The 21679-nt window shown below is 30.3% G+C and overlaps 1 protein-coding gene across 2 annotated transcripts in view; it reads right to left on the minus strand.

Moving 5' to 3' along the window:
- Window positions 1-21679, minus strand: part of stan (Protocadherin-like wing polarity protein stan) — a 602571-nt gene that overhangs the window by 68286 nt on the left and 512606 nt on the right. For both annotated transcript variants that reach the window (XM_085824086.1, XM_085824085.1), the window contains 5 exons: window positions 21105-21221; window positions 15250-15412; window positions 10216-10496; window positions 6228-6411; window positions 4566-4667 (listed from right to left, as the gene is read on the minus strand). In XM_085824086.1, the coding sequence (XP_085680212.1) occupies window positions 4566-4667; window positions 6228-6411; window positions 10216-10496; window positions 15250-15412; window positions 21105-21221 (847 nt within the window). The remainder of the gene's footprint in view (window positions 1-4565; window positions 4668-6227; window positions 6412-10215; window positions 10497-15249; window positions 15413-21104; window positions 21222-21679) is intronic.

The raw sequence follows: 21679 nt of genomic DNA on the forward strand, positions 1-21679 counted from the left end.
AGATAAGAAGAAATAAAAAAAGATAAGAACGTTGCAATAAAAATGTAAGTATCCAATAAGCATATAAATTTGTACTTAAAGAATAGTAATTTCTGATTTGATTATATTAACAATTATGTTTCACAGTTTCCAGTATTACTACCATATTAAAAACCCCATGTGAAACGGGGCATTTTTGGAAGTAATTACACAATTGTTGCAACTGCATCAAAATTGTACTAAATTATACAACTATCTTAAAATAATAGTAAAGATTTTATATGTTTACTGTTTACTTCAAAGTCAAATTTAATTTAGTTAATTCCTTGTTTTTGACTTGTTGATTTTAAGTTTGAAAAAAAAAAAAAAAAAAAAAATATATATATTCTTTGTTTTTTTCTTTTCAAATCAAAACTAACTATTTTGTTGGTTTCAATGTCATATGTAAGAACTTTTTGTACAATTCGTATGATTTGTCATATGTAAGTACTTAGTGAGTATGAAATAAAATTTTATTAATCATTGAGCATTTTTTTTTTAAATTTGGGGGTCAGCAATCTTAGGAAAGTATGCAGGCAGCCAATGACCTAAGAATGACCCTGCCCTCTGAAGGGCATAGGATGTAAGAATAGTACATTCATCATTTAGCTTAAATGTATGCAGGAATGTTCTTATTACATCAGTAGAAACTGCAGTTTCAGCTGTGGTTGATTTTTCATCAGAAAAGGATGTGTATAATTATTTTACAGTTTTATGAAATTTGTACCTGGGTTTTCGAGGTTAATTCATTTGGCCTGTCCTTTCAAAACTTCTGTTGCTCTTATTATGTAATATTCTTTGAACACTTTATAAATGATATCTAGTATGATTTTGCCCAGCTTTATTTTGATTTGATGGAGAATCTTTTAAGTGATGGATCTAAGAGTTTCCCATCTCCTACCAACAACCTCTTGAGAAGACTTTTGGTTGGGAAATAGTTTAAATGCTTCCATGCTGCAAAGACACAATACATTTACAAACATATCTGTCTTCTTCAGAACCCAACCCCAAAACTTAGGCAGCTGCCTTATTATAATACCAATAAAGTGGCTTTAAAATAGTTTAGAGTATTTAATGTTTGACTGTTGAGGAACAGTTTATTATTAAGCTATTTGTGTTTCAAAGTAACAATTTTCTCTTTTCATAACATACACAGGAGAGCTTAAATAATAGACAGAATATAATATGGAAGTATTAAATAGCCCTTGAAAAAGCCATATCTCAAGTCTGTAGAAAAAATTAAATATTTGAAAAAAAGGATGGTAAAGAGAATTCATTAATCAAAAGGCAAGATACAAAGGCAACTGTTCTGCTTAAATATAAAAGGTAACTGGTCTTTAATTATTTGCATAAAATGACATTAAACAAATGCAAAATTACTTTTTGCATTTGCTTAACCTCTTCGTCGTCCGTAACGCATCCAGCGCATTCAAGTGAAACTTCTGCAGGGTGGCCGTAACATGCTAAAAGCGTTCTTCTACATTTTAAAACTTTTAAACGCTTTCTAAATGTTTACTTGTTTTATTTTTGTTTGTTCTAATACCTACTAGAGGGCAGTACTAACCAGGCATTCTATTTCTAATTGAATTTTTCCCAGGTTTTATGAATATTTGCGCCATTGTACATAAGATACAAGACAGTGAGAGATGGCTTCAATGTCTACTCAGCAGAAAAAGAGAAAAAAATGAGGTTGTGAATTGGAAAGACAAGAAGGATATACGTTTGATGAGTACAGTTCATAATAACTCAATGATTGATGTTGGAACAGGGAAAAGAACTGTAAAAAAACCAATAATTGTAAAAGATTACAGCAGTGAAATGGGAGGAGTGGACCGCCTGGAACAGATGTTATCAAATTATCCTGCTGTTATAAACATGCAGAGATATTATTTTCCCATTATGCTTTATTTCCTTATAATTTTACTTAATGTTCATTGACATTCATCCACTACGAAAGTATTTGAAAAAAAAAAGGATGGTAAAGAGAATTCATTAATCAAACAACATTACACACTACGAAAAACAGGTGGCCGCTGGGGAGAAATTTTTGCGGAAAGGAGAGGACGGCGAAAGGGTTAATACTGTCAGTGCTGAAGCAGATTCTTGATATTTTCCCGGGAAATGTGGTTAATTAAATAGGAATTCTAATGGATGAATACCTAATACATATTCTAATATCTTAAAAAACTATTACAGTATTTTTTCAAGAATATATTTCTCACAAAACAAGTATTCTTCTGCCATGAAAACTTGTTTTCATATTGCCCTTTACCCATTAATTATACAAAAAAAATTATCTGTTAATAAATGACTCACATTTAAAATCCATGTTAACATTAATTATAAAACAGGTCTAATAAACATGGCAAAAATTTGTAATATAACTGTAGTTATCATTAACCCTTTGCGACACGCATATTTAAAATATATTTTAATCTTTAAAAAAATGCCTTAGACTAAGTCAGATGGACTTACTTAAGTGCCTTTAAGGCTTGAAAAAAATCTGCGCTTTTATTTTTTACGGTGGAAGGTGGGATACCGTTTGTCCCACCATGCAACTAGCACATGTCTTATAGCGTATTGGTGTATAGCAGGGAAAAAAATTATATGTGGAATGAATAAACAAAATAAAGCGTGCATTCTAAAATATTCATAATAAACACACTAAAATGCATTTTGTACTTATTGCATATATGCATGAATTGTAAAATTTTGCATATGCACATTTTGCATGTAGTATATATTTAATATTTTTAAATTTTAGGAACAAAAGAAAATATTTTCTTGAATATTATTTTAAGATTAAAATTTGATACTCGTACATATGATACTAAATAAAATATTAAAATTGGCCCTTGATTCAAAAACATTTATATATGACTAAAATTGAAAAAAAGTCATTTTTCATGAAACTTTGAAAAACATGTTGTTTCATTCTTTTGTAAGCATAGAGGCACTTCACATGTTTCACACATGCAAAATGTTCGTCGTTCTTCTTTCGATATGCTGCAATATGCACATCTCCTGCTCGTTCTCTTTGGCGTTTTACTTACATTTTTTAGTGTCTTTTCTGGTTGTACGAACAGGGTTTTTAGTTTTTATTTGAACTGCGGATTTCAGTTTTCTTTTCAGCTCTTTCTTGCCTGCAAGTGCCATTAGACCTTCTGTAACTGAGAGAAGAAAATCTTTCATTGTTTTTACATCATGATCAGGTTCGCGAACAAACTTGAATAAATGTGTTTACTATACTCACATCTAAAAAGTAAAAAAAAAAAAAAAAAAAAAAATCATGTACCACCATTTCTTGCTTTTGTGGTCTATTTCATATAGTCCTTTCAGTTGATCAATCAGTCGACATATCCCATATTATTGTATGAAATAATGCTGTTTGGGCACAGTACTTTTTTTTTTTTTTTGTCTTTCCATCTTGTTCCTTTCTATTAATTTCTTTCATTTCAGTTGCCTTTTCCGAGCAAGACAGGATAGAAACGGATCTTTTATCCTTCCATTTTATGCAATAAATTGAATCATCGCTAACTGAAAAGTCTATATTCTCTTGACATAAATTTGTCTTTTAAATTTTTGGGTAGATACTTCCGATCCATATTTACAGTGCCACATGCATAGATGGGTCTGTGTCTTTAAAAAGCGAAACAAATTATAACTACTTCCCTTTCTTCTTCAGCAATACCTTCAACCTCAGTTATTCTCTCCTGGATTTCAATTTCATCTGAATCAGAACTGACATCTGAAGCATTTGAGTCGCAATCGGACGGCAATTCAGCAAAAAGATCCAAAGCTTCCTGAGTTGTTAAATTTTTCCTAGACATTTTAGCACATCAGAGCATACAACGGATGTAAAAGCGCGCGCAATCACGAAAAAAGTAGATGCAAAAAAGAAAAGAAAAAATAATCGTGAGTGCTGCCATCTATTGAGCGGAAATTCAAGTGTGTGGTGGGACAAATTTTAACCCACTTATTTCAACTGCAAAATTAATGTTATAAAATATTGAATACAATTAAGATTTTTGAAAATAAAGTACTTTTGAATATTAAAAAGTATCATACATATCATAAATTGTATACCAAAATTTTTAAAATATTGAAAAATGCGAGATACAGGGATATCACTCTTGTGATCCTATTTTGAATATTTTTTGCTTATAAACTTAAGCCCTGGTATAGTAGTAACATCTACTGAGAAAAATAATAACTAAAATAGATTATTTTTAAAAGATTAGAAAATTTCTAACGGAAATTGCTAACTGAGAAAATAAATATTAATTAGGTGGGACATATATTGACCCACCAAGCCGCAAAGGGTTAAAATATCCTAAGGAAATCAATTCAGGCAAATTTCTTCACCTGAAAACAGCTTTTTACATAGCCAAAAACTTTATATCATTGATTTGATTATATAAGTTTGCTTCTTTTAAAGATTTGATGCTAAATTTTTAAGCATGCAAACTAAATACAAAACACTATTTCATTAAACTAAATGATTACTACAAACAAACTGACGAATAATAAAATCTTTTTGAACATACCAACTGCACCTTTAGGGCAAGAATGTGAGGCTTCTTGACCAAATAAAGTTCGATCCCACCAGATTCCCATGCTGAATGATTGAGGGCAGCCATCATAAACAACTGCAAAAGAAGAAAGTTATTCTATATAGCTCTTAATAATTTTAACACAAACAACAATATAAGCTAACTAAGAAAATTATAAGAAGTGAATAAACTAGGCATTTCTTTTTGTGAAGTTAATTTTTAAAATAATAATTTTTTTTTTCATTTTTATTCAATGCACCTAAATGGAAATAATAAAAAAAATTATAAAAAAATAACAAACACTAAAATTAAATAGTTATAATAATATTAGAACATAATATGATTCCTTTTTAAATTATGAAACAAAAAACATTTTCCATCTTGTTTTATAAACCAAAATCAGAAAGAAAAGTGCAGATGCAAATTTCAGTTGTGAATTTTTGGAATGCTGTGCTAGAAGCAAAATTTGTTAGGCATATAAGTTGCCCCCTTTTGAAACTCCTGAATATACTTTTAGGCCTTATTTTACTTTTTAACACTCTTCTGCATTTCTTTATTTAATTAATAATTAGATAGACAGACACTATAATTCAATTATCTTGGGTCTACATATTATCATTTATTTATTAAAAAAGATTGAAAATTCCCAAAAATTACTTGTTAATTAAAGACTATTTTTATAGATATTATAAATAACAAAGAAATTAGAGGAACTCGTAATTCTCAAATCTAACTTGTGAATATAAAAAAAAGTGAGAGAGATTAAAAATTTGCAATAATTTATTAAAATAATTATATAAAAATCTTTAATATAGAAATTTTATGCAATGAGGATTTTGAGCCCCAATCACTGTTTTCAATGTATATGGGGACTTTAAGGCAAACCCATCTTCACTCTGTTCAGAAAGTGTGTAAGGTTTTAAGTTAAACTAACCAAGTTTCTTTTTATTTTAAGTTACCCTTTCCTGTAAACTCTTATTTCAACTTCCCTTCAGAATGAGCGCACGGTTCAGCTTTATGCTAATTTGTTTTGGAGCCAAGTTTTGTATTTAAGGTTAGTGAGAAACTTCTCAAGTGTGAGAGAGCTTTTAGTCTCAGACCACGTCGGCTCGGTGAACGTTCACCAGAATAGTTAGTATTTAAATTCTTACGCCTTAGTGCTGTTCCTCAAATACTGATGGAAGTGATTTAAGTGCGTTAGTACTTAGCAAAGGCTTGCTACGCACCATAAATAGGCCAATCTCGCGTTTAAGCTCTGTGACAGCAACAATTTAAATATCTACTGAAGTTTTAGTTTTAAATTGCTTGATTATTCAAGACCCAAGTGCGATTATTATTTCTTCTGTTATCACTCCCGAGTTGGGAGTTGCTGTAAATAGTGATTTTAATAAAAGGGTCTTTTACACCCTTCGTACGTTGTTATTCTTCTAGCACTCTTAAGAACATAGCTGCATTCAGCTCACTGTTTGAGGTCAGGACATTAATACTAGCACCATTATGTTTGCCAAAAGTATGCACAGAACATTAAATCCTGATAAGTGTACAATAAACATTTACAAAAATAATTTTGAGATTCAAGTTACCATTTACTGTAAATGCACAGAATTCATTTTCACAAAGAATTATAATAAAAACTTCAAATTACTATAATTTTACCTTCACATCCTCTCAGAGTAACTTCAGCAAAAGGGTTAGAGCATGAATCACACCTACGTCCAATGACACCAGCTCTACACTTGCACTGACCAGTAATTGGATCACATCGATTTCCAAATGAGCCTGTTGCATAACAATCACAATCAAAACAGATGTCACTGTGCAGGGGTTGGAAATGCTTGTCCTGTAAAAAGACAATTCTTCTTTGGCATATGAGTATGCAATTACTTAAGACTGACAAAGCTATGATACATAGCAAAACAGTAAGGCATAGGAAAATTTATAATAAATATGAAAATACATAGTGAAAACCTACCACTAGATATAATAACAAACTTTTTGATTTTGTAAAATTTCCTATAGACTTAACTATAGTATACGTTGTAGTAAACTTCCAAATATATAAAAATTGGATATGAGAAACTGTAAACATCTTGGAGTGAAAATTTTTTGTACTTTTCAAAGTACAAAAATTCATTTTTTTTTTTTCATTCTGCAGGTTTCAACTGAAAAATTATTAATCCTTAAATTTATCCTGTTTAGAATATTAGAATAATGAATACTGTTCTTTTATTGTCATCCCCACCTTTTTCTGTGCTCAAAACAAAAGGCTATGCTAGGCAAGTACAGCACTCAATTCTTCGAAAATTAGGACACACAAAAAAACATATCTTAGTGGATCCTATTGTGTCACCAATGACTCATTGAGACAAGGAACTTGAACTGGTTATTTGATTACATTCAAGTTCTTTGATTGAGCTACTGGATAGCTCTTCTAGGCTGGAATTTATTCACAATTGTAAATATGCATTTTAGATAGAAATACGCAGTTGGAGGCAAGGATCTCACCCATGAGTTTTGCTAAGTAATTTTTTGTGTAAAGTTATTAACATATTGCGAAACAGGAAAAAAAGTAGTTGTGCATATAATAATAATTGTAATTCCCTTATAATACCTTTTTTAAATTAAAATTATTATTAACACTTTTGGGGAGATATGACAACACTCATCATTCATTTTGCATGATTGACAAATAATTTTCACACTATTTTGTGAGATGACCCATCTTTTCCATATCAAAATGGATTTAACAAACCATGTTTTGGATCCCTTTAAGTTCATTATCATGGGGTTTTGTTGCATATTTTTTTGAATAACTATAACACAGTCTGTCAGAGGTAGCCTTCTTACTGTTCTGGACGAATAGTTGCAAACAGGCTCATTCACATTATATGTATATTTTTTAGTTATTTATATGCTTAATTTCACATTCATAACTTGTCAACTGTATACATGTTACAAATTCTTGGAAATTCCTTGGGCATTAAAGTGTTTTACCTATTATATAGAAGTGTAATAATCTTAAAACAACATTGCAAGGACATAAATGTGGTATCAGCAGTTTAACTAAAATTTTTTCCTAAAGAATGCATCTAAACCCTGACTTCAAGTTCAATATTTGTGTACAAAACAATAAGCACATTTCACATCAGAAGGTAACTAGAAATAACATTTCCTTGGCCCATATATTCGTTTACATAAAATCTTATCACAATTTCAGCTTAAGCTTCTCAAAACTCCAGTGACTGAAATAAAATTCTGTTAACAGTAGTTACGTTTCCACTTCTTTTTATATAACAATGATTATTTTATGCTTATTTTTTGCATAGTTTGACAGATATGGGATTAACTCACCTCTTCCTCATAAGGCCCCTTAAGCAGGCAGTTTGATTCAATTTCTTTTTCTCTGAGATGTCCTTAGCATCTTTATGCAAATCAGTCATTATTGGCAAAGACAGAAACTTTCAAAAAAGCATAATATCATCATGGCATAAAGATGGCATAGTTATGAAGGTTGCTTTCTTCAAATTAAAACTGATCTTCATAAAAGTGCGAAGCATCTCAATGCCAGAGCAACTTATGTCAATATTTTTATCTTGGCAAACAGTGACCAATTTACTTAATGGTTCTGGATGACAAATCAACGTTATGAATGGGCCTTTCTTTTTCTTTTTTTAATTAAAAAAATTTCAACTATTTTTTGTTTAAACCTGCCATCAAAAATATACGTTATCAAGTCTGAAATTCGGATGTCCATTATCCAGAATGCTCTAAAATCTGGACCTCAAAACCACCAATATCATTTTTCTCATATAGGTTTTACACATGCGCATTTGATTCCCCCCCCTGCGCATAATAAAACATATGGAGAGTACTGATTCTTAATTTCCCTTTGACACTCAATAAAATACCTTGTTATTGAAGAAACAATCATTTTAGCATAAATTTGTATGATCAGTAATTTGGCTCCATATCTGCTTCGCACAGATCTCAAGCTGAAACATTTCACATAGATACATCATTGATCTGACGCCAACCTGGCGAATCACTATTTATTATACTTTTCTTTCATCACTGCATGTTTATCAAAACATGAAAACTTGAGTAATGACTCATGTAGCGATGCCTAAACAGTAATAATAAAGGAGTAAGAAGAACATTCTGCTTTAACAGTTCAATGCAAATAAATACTTAATTTATGAAGTAAATTTTAATACTTTATAATTTAATACTTAATATTAAATAATAATTTTAATACTTAATATTAAGAAAATAATTACTACAATTTATTTCATAAAAGAATAATAAAGAAGTGAAAGGGACTAATGAGCAGAATTGTTTAATTAGTTTAACAAAGTAATTAATGAAGTAAAATTTTAAAAAAGTTTATATTAATAAACCTAATTCCTATTTTATAAATTCAATCCATTTAAGGCTAAGGCCCACTAGTGGCTGAGGGGTGGTGAACAAAGTCGCTGAACACTGGTACTTTAGTATGGGGTTCAAATCCCAGCAAACAGGCTGGCTGCTGCAGGGCATTTTCATGGTTTCTCCCATGTGTAATCTGTATATGAGCTAGTTTCCCTTCTTAGGCAGAGAGCCCTTGAGTTCTTTGTCATAATCAAATTTAAAGGGAAAAAAAATATTAATGGCTGAAGTTTTCAAATGTCTCTACCAAGAAAGAAATGAAATGTTGGATTATTTAATGGAAATAGGCTCGGATTATTTAATATAGGCAAAGCACACAAGTGCTATTTGTTCGATTTCCATCCCCATTCCAAAGGGCATGGAATTCAAAATTTGTTTTGTCACTCTTCACCTATCCTCCTCTGGAACGGACTTTTAGAGCAATAGATTTTTAAGTTTTTCCATTCCAAAATGATATTATTGCAGTCGTAACATCTATGCAAAGCTGGATTAACCATTAAGCAAAATAAGCACATGCTTAGTACATCGTGGAAGGGGGCTCTACAAAATCTTGCAATTGCCAGTTTTACCATGAAATGTATGATTGAGTTAAACAAGATTGAGAGTGACAGAATGGGGAAATAACTAGTATGAATATTACTGAAGGCATCAAAATCTTTTAAGTACTTAGAGCCTCTAAAAGTCTTAATCCAACCTGGCATTTGTATCTCATCCAAGATTCAAATACAGTCCAGCAGGATATGAACTTACCACATACCTTTCAGGGCCGCACACTAGAAGATTTGTGCATGATTATTATTTTTATTATTGTTGGATCAAATATGGTCTATGAATTTTATTATGACTATGGCTGTCTCTATCATTGGCTTTGGCCTTTGACAGCTTATAGGAGATAATAAAAATTTGTCCTACTCTATCAAAACTTTGAAGGACAGTCCCTCAGGGTTCAAATCCAAGTGCCTCCCACCCTTCTTTCTCTTCCAAAAACATCTTGAGAAGACGTTTTCTCAACAATATTTTAAGAGTTCCCATGCCACAAGACACTATACAAACAACCATGCATTCTCTGGGATTTGAACTGTGCCAAGGCTTCTAAACCACCGTATTAACAGAATGAAATACATGATTATTTGTCATAACGGAAAACATAATCAACACTCTGAAGATGTTATTTGTGGAAAGAAATAACTTAAGAATTTTTCAATAACTTTAAATTTACCTCACACTTGCATTCCCCATTTGTTTTATTGCAGTTAGCATCATAACCTCTGCTAGTGTCACAATGACAGGGCCCACATATTGGATAGCCCCACCAGTTGGAAGGGCAAGGATGATCCAGAGGCATCTCACAGTATTCTCCAGTGTGCAGAGAATCACATTCACAGCTGTAGCCATACTTATGACTGTTGTGGAAAGAATCTTTTACAGATGGCCTACAAATAGACCCAGTGGCACAAGGATTCATTTCACAAACAGGAAGACACTGCTGACCAATAAAGCCTGTAGCAAAAAAAAAAAAAAAAAAAAAAAAAAGAGAGAGAGAAAGTTATTTTGGTGACAATATAAGCATTTTATCATTTTAGATTTGTTCTTTAATGTATAAATAAAAAAGAATGTAAAAAGCAACTACCTTTTGAGATTATGCAGGATATTAAAAAAAGAGAGAGAGATATTTCTCAATTAAATTCTTCTTCAGTAGTTGGATAAAACATGGTTTCAGTTTAATGAATTAACCAAATAAAATAGCCCTTGTAGTTATGAACATTCTGATCACATGATACATTTTAATAAGAATATATGGAATTTAAATTTTATATAGGCACTACAGAAAAAAAAGTCATTTAATATGATTCAATAGAAAAATTAATTCTGCCCCCTCCCAAAAAAGTCCAAATAATCAAAATTACTAAAATATCTTAATAAAAAAAATTTAACGGTCATGTAGACAGCCACAGATACAGACAATTACAGATGTTAAAATGTTTACTGCAAACTTTTAAGATTACATTAGTATGACTTTAAATTAGGAAGTGATTTCAAACTAACATTCTTAAATACTAAATCAAGAAATTTTTAATTATGAAATTCAATTTTAAACATATTTTGAATTCTTATTCTTTTCTTGGGTGAAAATAATTTACATCATCTAAAATTTTGCAGCCAGTTTTACATATTATAAACAGGATTTTACTTCTAAAAGATTTCATTAGGATTAAAAACAATTCATTAGTTGGAAGTTTCTTTACAGACTCTCTTATAAAATTAAAATATTCATTTTCTTTATTTTTTTAACCTAAGCCGTAGGTCTATGATTGATTATTCAAGCGATATTTTGCCATGCAGCCTTATTTAAACACTCTGCATATACAAATCTGTCATCAGATAAATACAAAATAATATTCAAGTATGGATGATTTTTTTAATTGTTGTAAGTAATTACAAAAAATTCTTTTCAAAACTATTTAGTCTGCATGAAGACATTTCTTACATGATTTTGTAAACCAAGTTTACTTAAGTTAATTCTTTTAGCTTAGTTGATAAGAGTGCATTAAAACAACACCCTTAATACATTTCAGATGAAATAGCCCATGAACATGGCATAAAAACTGCAATTACTCTGCCAAAGAGGCTTCTGTTAAGTGTATAAATATGACTCTGTTCTCTTCATAATTAAAAATATCTGATGTGGACACCACATAATTTCCTTGAATGCCCTCTAAAATAATGCACACGTTTTCCTGCATTTTACTTAAACTTGTAGAGACATTAGTATTTTTTTCGGGGGGAGGGAAGCAGGCAAGATGAAAAACTAGCAATGCCTTCATCGGCAATCGAAGTGAAGATTTCTCAATTACATGCTGAGCGTGCAGACCACTACACCACAAAGACGGAAGAAATACCTTATAAACTTAATTTCCTCTACTTTCCCTAGAAATATATTTCTCATTCAATTGATTCAGTTCTCACTTCGTGGCAAAGCAAAAATACATAAAAACTCAAAACATATTCATTATACATTGTAAAATACAGAAAAACCAAAAACACCAAATACAGTTAAAAACAATTATAAAATTATTATTATTATTTTGCAATTAAACGGTCAATTAAAATTTGAAAAAGTCTTAAATAAGGCTAAAATTTTAATTCACGGTATTATCAGCAAAACATTTTAGAACCAATTTTTGAAAACGAAATTTCAACCTTACATGGAAATTAAGGCCATCAAGCTGGAACTTTATGTGGACAAGGCCTCTAGTCAGACATGTAACTAGTCACACAACTGCTAATTATTTAGCACAGAAAGGAACAGAAACAGGATAAAATATATCCCCATTTAATGAAAGACCTCTAAAATCACCTGACATTTCTACAGCCAAAAAACAAAGCTATCAGAGTAGAAAAAAATCACTGCATGAAATAGTTTCTATAAAGTGAACGATATACTCTATAGTGCTGAGAAACATTTACTAACACAATAAGTGTCACAAGATTTGCTTCCAATTGTGCTAAAAGTTTTCCGGAGACACAAAAATTTCATGAAATAATTTATAATTACTTTAATATGTCCTGCATAATGTTTTGATGTAACAAGGTTATCACAAATTCTTAAAAAATATCCATTTAATACAGCATCTCAAAAATTATAATGACTTAGATAATTCATGAGTGACTATGTTAGAGTACCATGAAGTAATCTATAATACAGTCAAAAGTCTTTAATCCGGACTCGTAGGGACTTCGGCGATTCCGGATTATAGATCATCAATTTAAATCTGGTAAGATGGCATGCAGAAATTATAAAATTAAAAATATGAAACTTTAATTTATGAAATAAAGAGCAATAATGATATAAAAGGTATCAAAATTTACAAAAAAAAAAAAAAAAAAAAAAAAAAAAAAAAGGCTTAATATTTATTTGTTTACTTTATTAAGCATACATTACGCATAGTCGAAATTAGAAAATTGCAACCAGAAAACTATTTGATGTGTATTCGTAATATTTATAATGATGAGGAATTTGATTTAAATCATATCAAAGATGGAGTACATCGAAATCAAATACTACATTTAGTAAGAAATTATAACCTGAATAAAAAAAAAAAACATCTGCCCTGAAGATAAGGATAGTGCTGACAGATCAACTTCCATTTCATTGCATGCCGTGATGTTTCCCCCGCCCAGCAGAGCAGCGTGAAATTGATAAACAGATTTTGGAATAGTTAGAGAAACAAAGGATATGCCTTTATCCATTTTTTCCAGCAATTCCACTTTTTGTTTGATGGACATCGAAACATGCTTTTGCTTTGCAGATCAACTCCAGAATCTGAAATTCTTTTTGATATAATCGAAATTTTAAGCTTACTTTTAAAAAATTGCTCTAACAGTCTGCAAAAAATAAGCTGGATCCAATTAGAAGATTAAGGAACAACACAATCTGCAACATAACTGCAACTGAAATAGATAATTAGATAATTTTAGCTTAGCTTATACCATCCGTTATACATTAAAAGTGCATGCGTAAACGTATTATCTCTTGCGTTAACACACATGCGCATTTGTAAAGATATTGTGCGCATGCGTTAACGCATTATGCATTTACGCATGTGCAGAACGTTTGTAGCTTTGAGGTTCGGATTATGGATGTCTGGATTAAAGACATTTGACTGTATTACTTGGTTTGTTTCCTTGATTGACACATATTCATGCTTATACTGAATAGTACTGTGTGTGAGAGAGAGAAATGATTTGTTTTGGATTCAACATCTACATTTGTAATATCGATAAATATATTATAACACTCTCAGGTATTCCTATATCCTTATGATTCATACTCTTGAAAAATATTCTCTTGTCTAGCTGGTTTTATTATTAGAGTATAGCGTATAAAGACATGTACAGTCAAACCTTGTTAGATCGCCGAAAAGTCACTCTGCTTACTAGGCAGGATTATTTTGATACTGACAAAAAGTATTTTGTTTCATTTAAATGTGATGCAAATATTTTATTAAATCACTTCTGAAATACTGATGCCAGTTAAAAAAGACATATTCACTAAAAAGGACACAGCTTATTTATTTTGAAAAAATCAGTTTATCAAGCCAATTTTCGATATCCTCATAAAAAATTTAAGCTGTTTCTAGAAAGGCTGCTCTGCCATGAAATAAATGGTCATCTGAAGGAGAAACATCAAGTGAATATGACAGGCAAGACAACAATCCCAGCAAAGTGCTTCTAATTTTTTTGACTGACATACAGGGAAATAATTTCTTCATGTCTTGTAGTATATTTGGAAGAGTTTTCAGTAATACTTCATTCTACTTAATTAACTGCTATTTATAATGTTAAGTCCGGTTTGGCTGCAACAGCTGAAATAGTTTTGATGTTTTTCCAAGCTTTTTGTCATGTGTGTTAAAATAGTTATTTTTAAATCATAAAAACACGTCTTTGTAAGTTGAACTTGATGCAACACATTTATCTCAAATTTCTAACAGCAAATAATACATTTCTACAGCAATTTTCTTCGTAATAAAACAGTCAAGCAAAACATCTTTCAGATAGCATTTTTGTTTGTTTATCTTTTTGTTTTTCATAAAACTATGAAACAAAAATAATTAGTGTTTTAGTTTAAACAATTGTCACATACAGTTGCATATTGATGGTTGCTTTCATATACAGTGTTCCCAGATCCTGTACGTAAGTAGTGTTATTTATGAAAACTATTAGAAAAAAAGATGGAATCATATTTATACATCCAATACTGATTTCAATAGAATTTGTAATTAATAATTTAAAATGCTTGAACCAAAAGAGGAGATAAACTTGAATTTAAATGCTAAAATTTTGCCAATTACAGACTTTTCTATGCATAATTTTAGTTCAGTTCAATCAGTTACATCTTAATTATAAATTAATTGCTTCAACTCATAGCTAATTTTTAATTAAACTGTGCTAAATTTCATATTTAGATGAATCTCACCATATGTACATTTAGAAGTACAATTTCGCTTATGATGGAATGCATTTTTCTGACGTGTTTTACTTTTTAGTTTTCTGCAGTGCAACAATAAAATTATAATATGTTGTGATTTGATACACTTACAAAAAAACTTGCTTTCATATATGATACTTAAGAAATAAATAAACATGCGCAAAGTTTGAATCTTGTAAAATTTCTTGGTCTTAAATTCTTTGAAATAATTGAAGCACTCATAGCACACAAATATTTCAAATTATTAAAATAATGATTTCTCACCCATGTCACACTGGCATTCATAATGATCCCAGAGGTCCACACATGTACTATTCTTCGGACAGGGATTTCCATGGCAAGGATTTTGAACTCTGCATCCTTCTCTGACATTGCTCTCCAGAGATGGTCTCAGCCATGAATCTCTATTCATGTCTATTCTAACATCCTAATTTTGACAAAGAAATACATGCATTATTCAAATATATAAGAAAATATGGAGAAGTTTCTTCAACTCAAGACTTTCATAATAATAATAATATTATACACACACACACACACATATATATATATATAACTTTTTTTAAAGGAACAGGTAACATACTTAAAAAGCAAATGAAATATCACACACTAGTAGAACATTCATATTATGTGATCAAAAGTACATAATATCACACTTGCCATTGCTTGCATAAGATGTTGCTTTGTATTGAGAAAATCATTGCTTCAAAACAGCCTGTGTTGTACAATGGTATTTTGTCACTCTCACTTGAGTGCATTTATCAAGAGATAAGTCTATTTCTACCTAAGTTTCTTCATTTTTATGAAAACATGGTGTTCATATAAAAAGTCTCATAAGCTCATATAGTGTAAAGGAGAAAAAAAAAGTATTATGAATTTATACCTGGAAACATTTTGTATGTTCCCAAGCTTAAAAAAATTAAACAAAGCGTTAAATCTAATACTACACAGCATAAAAGCAAGAAAAATATGCTAAATATCTCTTTTCGCAAATAAATACAAATATTATCTGCATCTGCAAATATAAAAAAATTCATCTACTGCCCATAATTAAATGGAAATAATATGCATAATGGAATTTAATTTTCTAAAATTAAGAAGCAAGAAACACATTGGATAGTTTACTCGTGAAAAATGTGACACTGATGCATATATTTAAGTCAGCGAAGACTATAATTTCTGTTGAGTTACTACATTTTCAGTGGCCTTATCTTCCTGCCCATCATTGCATACTCGATTTTGTTGCCTGCTCTGGCTGATAAAAAAGGTTTGAAATACAAAAGTATACTTGACTGTACAAACCGAAACATTTCTTGCTACAAAATTTTCATATACAGTTAGACACCCCGTATTCTTACTTGCAAGCTCTTTCACAATTATTCACGCTTTTCTTCCAAGCACTGCATAAAACAATACTAAATGATAGTTTAATAAAAAATTAAAATCCTCATTCAATTTCTGTTGAAAATAGAAGTAGATACTAACTCAGCTCTTTAATAAACATTATAATGACATTACGTTAACTTTTGTAAAATGAAGAGACCTGCGTGTGTTTTAAACAACATGCTAGACTGCAAAGATTCACATAAGCAATCAGATTAATCCAAGGATGGTGAACCTTTTTCGATTAGTGTGCCATTTAAATTATGGTTTATTTCTTTCGGATGTATAGTGTACTACTTAGCATATTTCTTTTTTAAAATCATCTTTAAAGCTCTGCTTTGATTTCAAACTATTGAATCATATTTTGTAACTATATCTGCTGTTTAGTTATTAGCTTATATCATATGTAAACTGAATAAACAGTATTTTTAAACTATTTCAGTTTAATATTAAGATAATGCAAAGTGTCTTAAAGCAGACACCCCTTATTGTAAGTGAAAAAATAAAAGAAAGGCATTTAATGTTAGATTTTTTAATTTTTTATAGCATGAAAAATTAGATGTAGCAATACAATTCAAAATATATTATTAATTGCCTTTACTTTTTACTTAAAAACATTGTGTCTTCTTTAAGATGCTTCACTTAATTTACTTTTCAAAATACAGTCATTTAATATTTTAATGAAATACTACGATATTACATACATTTAATCCCATTTAGTATGACACCTGTTGCTGATCTTATTAGCCATGTCATTTACATTTGGGTCGTAACTTGTCTTTAATAACATACAAGATTCACTGAAATCTGAATCGAGGTGATTTCTTATAGTTGAGTTCATTGGAAGCATATTTGGCATGTTTTTGGAAGCTAATTTGGCAGGTTCATGTTCAGAACCACAGGAAAGAAAGGAGAAAAAAATAATAATATGCAGATCACAAATCATGGCTTACACATATAAATTAAAATTCATTAACTTGAATGAGCATGAAAATTGTCTATAGCTCAGAAATATGGTACCAGATCTGTACTTGCAAGCAGTTATTTTTGTGTGATTTTTTTGCATTGGTGCCAAGGAGTGAAGGGTAAAGAAACACTAACCCCCTTTGGAACATTCTGGATTTGACACACCCTCTTCTTAGCAGGATTGTTCAACCCAGTATATAAATAACTTATTCCTTTTTTTCCTTCATTGCATCACTTATTTGTGTAAGCATAAAAAAAAAAAAAAAAAAAAAAAAAAGAGAGAAATTTGAAGCAACCAATTTCACCACCTTAAATCTCCACATTAAAATCGTAGCCATGATTAGATATTAAGTGTAGTTATAAACAGGGGCTTATTCTCCACACCCCTTTCTATAAAGAACCAGAAGTTCCAAACTCTTAAACTCTTTCTCACATTGAGACAAAGTAGAGAATCTATGTAAAAATGTTTAATTTTGAAAACTATTCTTTGTCCCCTTGGCATTGTGTATTTTAATATAAAAGTTTTATGTGGCATTTATTTAAAAATTCAGTTTAGTATGGTATAGAAGCCTTTTATCTTGTTATATTTAGGAAATCAAACTATCTGAATCAATAAAGAAGACATAGGTGCTATAATTCGTAAAACAGGCCTTCATAGGTACTCTCATTTGCAAAAAATCCTTCCGCTCTCTCTCGAAACATCCTTCATATTCAAATATGAGAAACCAAAGCTGAAACTGTCATAATTTGCAATTTAGTTTGGGTTCTCTCTTTATAACTCATCCCGTTCATGTACTTCCCTAAGAAAAAGGTCAGTCTTTCCTACAGGGACTTCTGTGGCGAGGGGTGTGCACTAGTCATCCTTCCATCCTGGAAAATGTCATAATGATACTCATGCTTGTGCTCACTTCTGAATCTGCCTTCAATGGTCACTAGTCTTGGAGGTTTTTTTTTTTTTTTTTTTTTTAAATTTTTTGAAATGCTGTTTTCAGTGAATATAAGTGAATAAAAATAATTTAATACGAACATGGGCATGCAACCAAAATACCTGTTGCATGCCATAGGTTTGCCATTCCTGGATTAATCCTTTTACGACAAAAAGTCCAAACATGCACATACTACTGGAGCTGGCTGTTTCTTTCACAAGTGCCTTTCCAGGACTGGAGAGCTTTTTGCTTCTACATTCCTTTCCATCTCCTAATTACAGTTCCACAACTATAGATTCTAAGTTTAAAGAGTTCATTCGCTGGTAATGCAGACATGAAAGAATGATATATATGTAAACGGTATAACAAAAAAGTTCTTAAAATAGAGATTTAACGACTCTCTTACCATATAATCCTGAATTTTTTTTAGTTAAAGTTACAGATATAACTTGATTTAGATTCACATAATTTGCTAAAAATTTTTGACGATTTCATATTTTAATTCTATAAAAATTACAGAAATATTTCACAAGTTATAATTCTTGATTGGTAAAATAAACTATAAACACAAACACCCAATACTGTAGGGGGGGGAACATAGCATTCACTGATAAATACCATGTGTGCAATATTAATGAAATATGCTTGGGGGGAATCTCCCATAAGATTCATCAATAAATACTATATGTACATTCAAAGAGCTATCAGAAAGCTTGAGAGTCCAAAAACACACTTATCCTCTTATGTTTATACAATCAAAAACCAAATGCATGTGACTCATCTATGTCTCATTCTAAATACATTCTAAATACCAGTAGAAGGTTAAATCTATATATCTTATGGATATATAATGCTATCATGTGCAAAAAAACGTTTCTAAAATGTTCCAAAACTCTGACACATATGTCTGACAAGCAAGGATGAATGAGAAAGTGCTGTAGTGGCCCAATTATTGCTGCTCGTAGTGTCGCATTTCAATAGCTGGAAAATAAAAAGCAATAAACTTAGCTATTTGTTTATTATTCATGCTGTGCCTAATCATAAATTAATTTTAAACATTAGTAGCCTAGGCCACAGTGCTCTGTCATGTCAGTGTGCCAGCTGGGAAATGAATGCTTTTCATTCTGGCATTCTGCATGACAATCAGCACTAAAGGGTTAAACTATAACTGATATATGGTTATTTCAGTATTATCGAGCTCTTATTAGGCTAACATTCTCTAATTATTTTATCAGATAAAACTTTTAATATGCACATGATATGCTTTATTGGTTTTAAAATATTTATTGGTCTACTCAGAGAACTATGAAAACAAATAAATAAAAATTAATTCTTACTATCACTTTTAAAAAGCAAATTATATCTACAGAGATATATATAAAAACTAGGCAAAGATATATATAAAAACTAGGCAAAGATATATATATATATAAACTAGGCAAAGATGATTTTAAACAAAACCAATATTTAGTTATGTTAAATATTGTCAATTTACAGTTTGTAATAAAGCATTTTCTATTGCCAGACTTATACACAGAATCTAAGATACAGCTCTCCCACTTTTATTACAAATTATCAATTCTGCAAAATAAGCTTGCTTAGCAACCAAGAAATAAAAAAGGTTATGCTTCAAAAAGTAACATATTTTTCTTTTTAACAAACATTCACTTCTTAAGTATACATGTACAGAACAAGAAAGATAAATAAATTTTTTCAAAGCCCCCTTTCCTCCTTTTCTCAGTTCAATATGTGTAACTGTTATTAATTATAATACTTTCCAGCAGAAACTTATGTGTTTATACACTGAAGTTGCTCAAATAAATGAACCGGTTAGTAAGATTGAAAAAAAAAGGGGTAAGAAGAATATCATTATTTATTATAGCTTCATTGTTTACCATTTGCAGAAATAAACACACAGCATTCTACTTTTGACACCATTAGGAAATTAAAAGTTAACTTAAAACAGACAATATGTGTCATGCATATGAACATCTTCTGCAGACTGAAATTTGGATTAACTTATAACTTTCTATTGTTTGTTCCATTTTAATCTGACTTATTTTCATAAATGAGCTTCTTGTTTCATTTTTGTGTGGTTCAAAACAAACATTTTGTTTTATAACTATATACACATACTGTGGATTCTTACATTGCATTCTTACATACATATGTGTAATATTTTGGCAAGCAGGCACAGAAATGACAATCTTACTAACTCAGGGAATGGTTGTGGCTGAGCAGAAGGCTGCAAAATGACAACAATGAAGGTTTTTAGCTTTTTAGATTCCACATCTTTATCACAGCAGATCATTTTTCCTTTAGATGAAATTCTCCAAATTACATAGTCAATAGCAGTTTAAACTAAGTAAGATTAAATTTAGACTTTCTACGTAATAACTGTTCTAACATATATATACATTGTGTGTGTATGTATACATATATTGTGGCTTCTTTTTCTTAAAAATGATATGCAGATATTTTGATATCATACTCCATTTGTCTTCTTTCTAGTTACTCATGAACATCTGATATCATCTACAACAATTCAAACACTTAATGCATAACTATCATATATTTGGTACATGCAAGAAAGTGTATGAGCAACACAGTATTTAGTAACTATACATATTTTTTTAAAACATTCTCAGTGCATGTACACATATCAATTTATGAAGGATCTTCAGGAAAAAGTTGCATTTCTGATAGAATTTTTATGGTGGAAATATGATGGTTAAAACTTTGGGAAAAAAATCTTGAGATACATGATTGCAGTAAAAACACTGTTTATATTTATATGAATATGATTTCACTCAATGATAATTCCATATTAAAAATATAGCAAACCTGTATGCATCCATTAAAAAATGCCAAATTTTCAGGTCCTTCTGATGGCTGCACTCCTCCGATGGATACTTTGCCCACATAGAGTCCCCGAATGTGCCCCTCTAATTGTTTCACAGCCTATAAGCGATCAAAAATATCATTTCACTCTTAAATATTTACAAAATCAAATGATTCTGTCCTAAGCTGCGCAATACATGGTATTAAAATGTTCTTTTATTAACTACAATAATGCTGTAAACAGTCATGATTGTCTATTGAACAGAATGCAAATTAAAAATACATTTCAAATAATATAAATTAGAGATATTATAAAAAAAATAATAATGTAAATATTAAAAACTGCACTTATTGCTTTTCAACTGCACAGTTTGTAAAATAATTGTAATTTGAGAGATGAATTAAAGATCTTACATTAAAAAATAACAGCCTAGCAATTGGCTATTTACCAGACTGCAAGATAAATAAATGAAAGATCTTATGTTTTCTGCAATGGCAATGCTTATAAAGTTACATGAATGATAAATGCATGATAGCATAATGTAATAGTACAAACATTTTGGAGGACTCAATTCAAA

Source organism: Stegodyphus dumicola, chromosome 9, assembly GCF_044657685.1.
Source record: "Stegodyphus dumicola isolate Sdum_Otavi_A_Nest chromosome 9, ASM4465768v1".
Lineage (NCBI taxonomy): Eukaryota > Metazoa > Arthropoda > Arachnida > Araneae > Eresidae > Stegodyphus > Stegodyphus dumicola.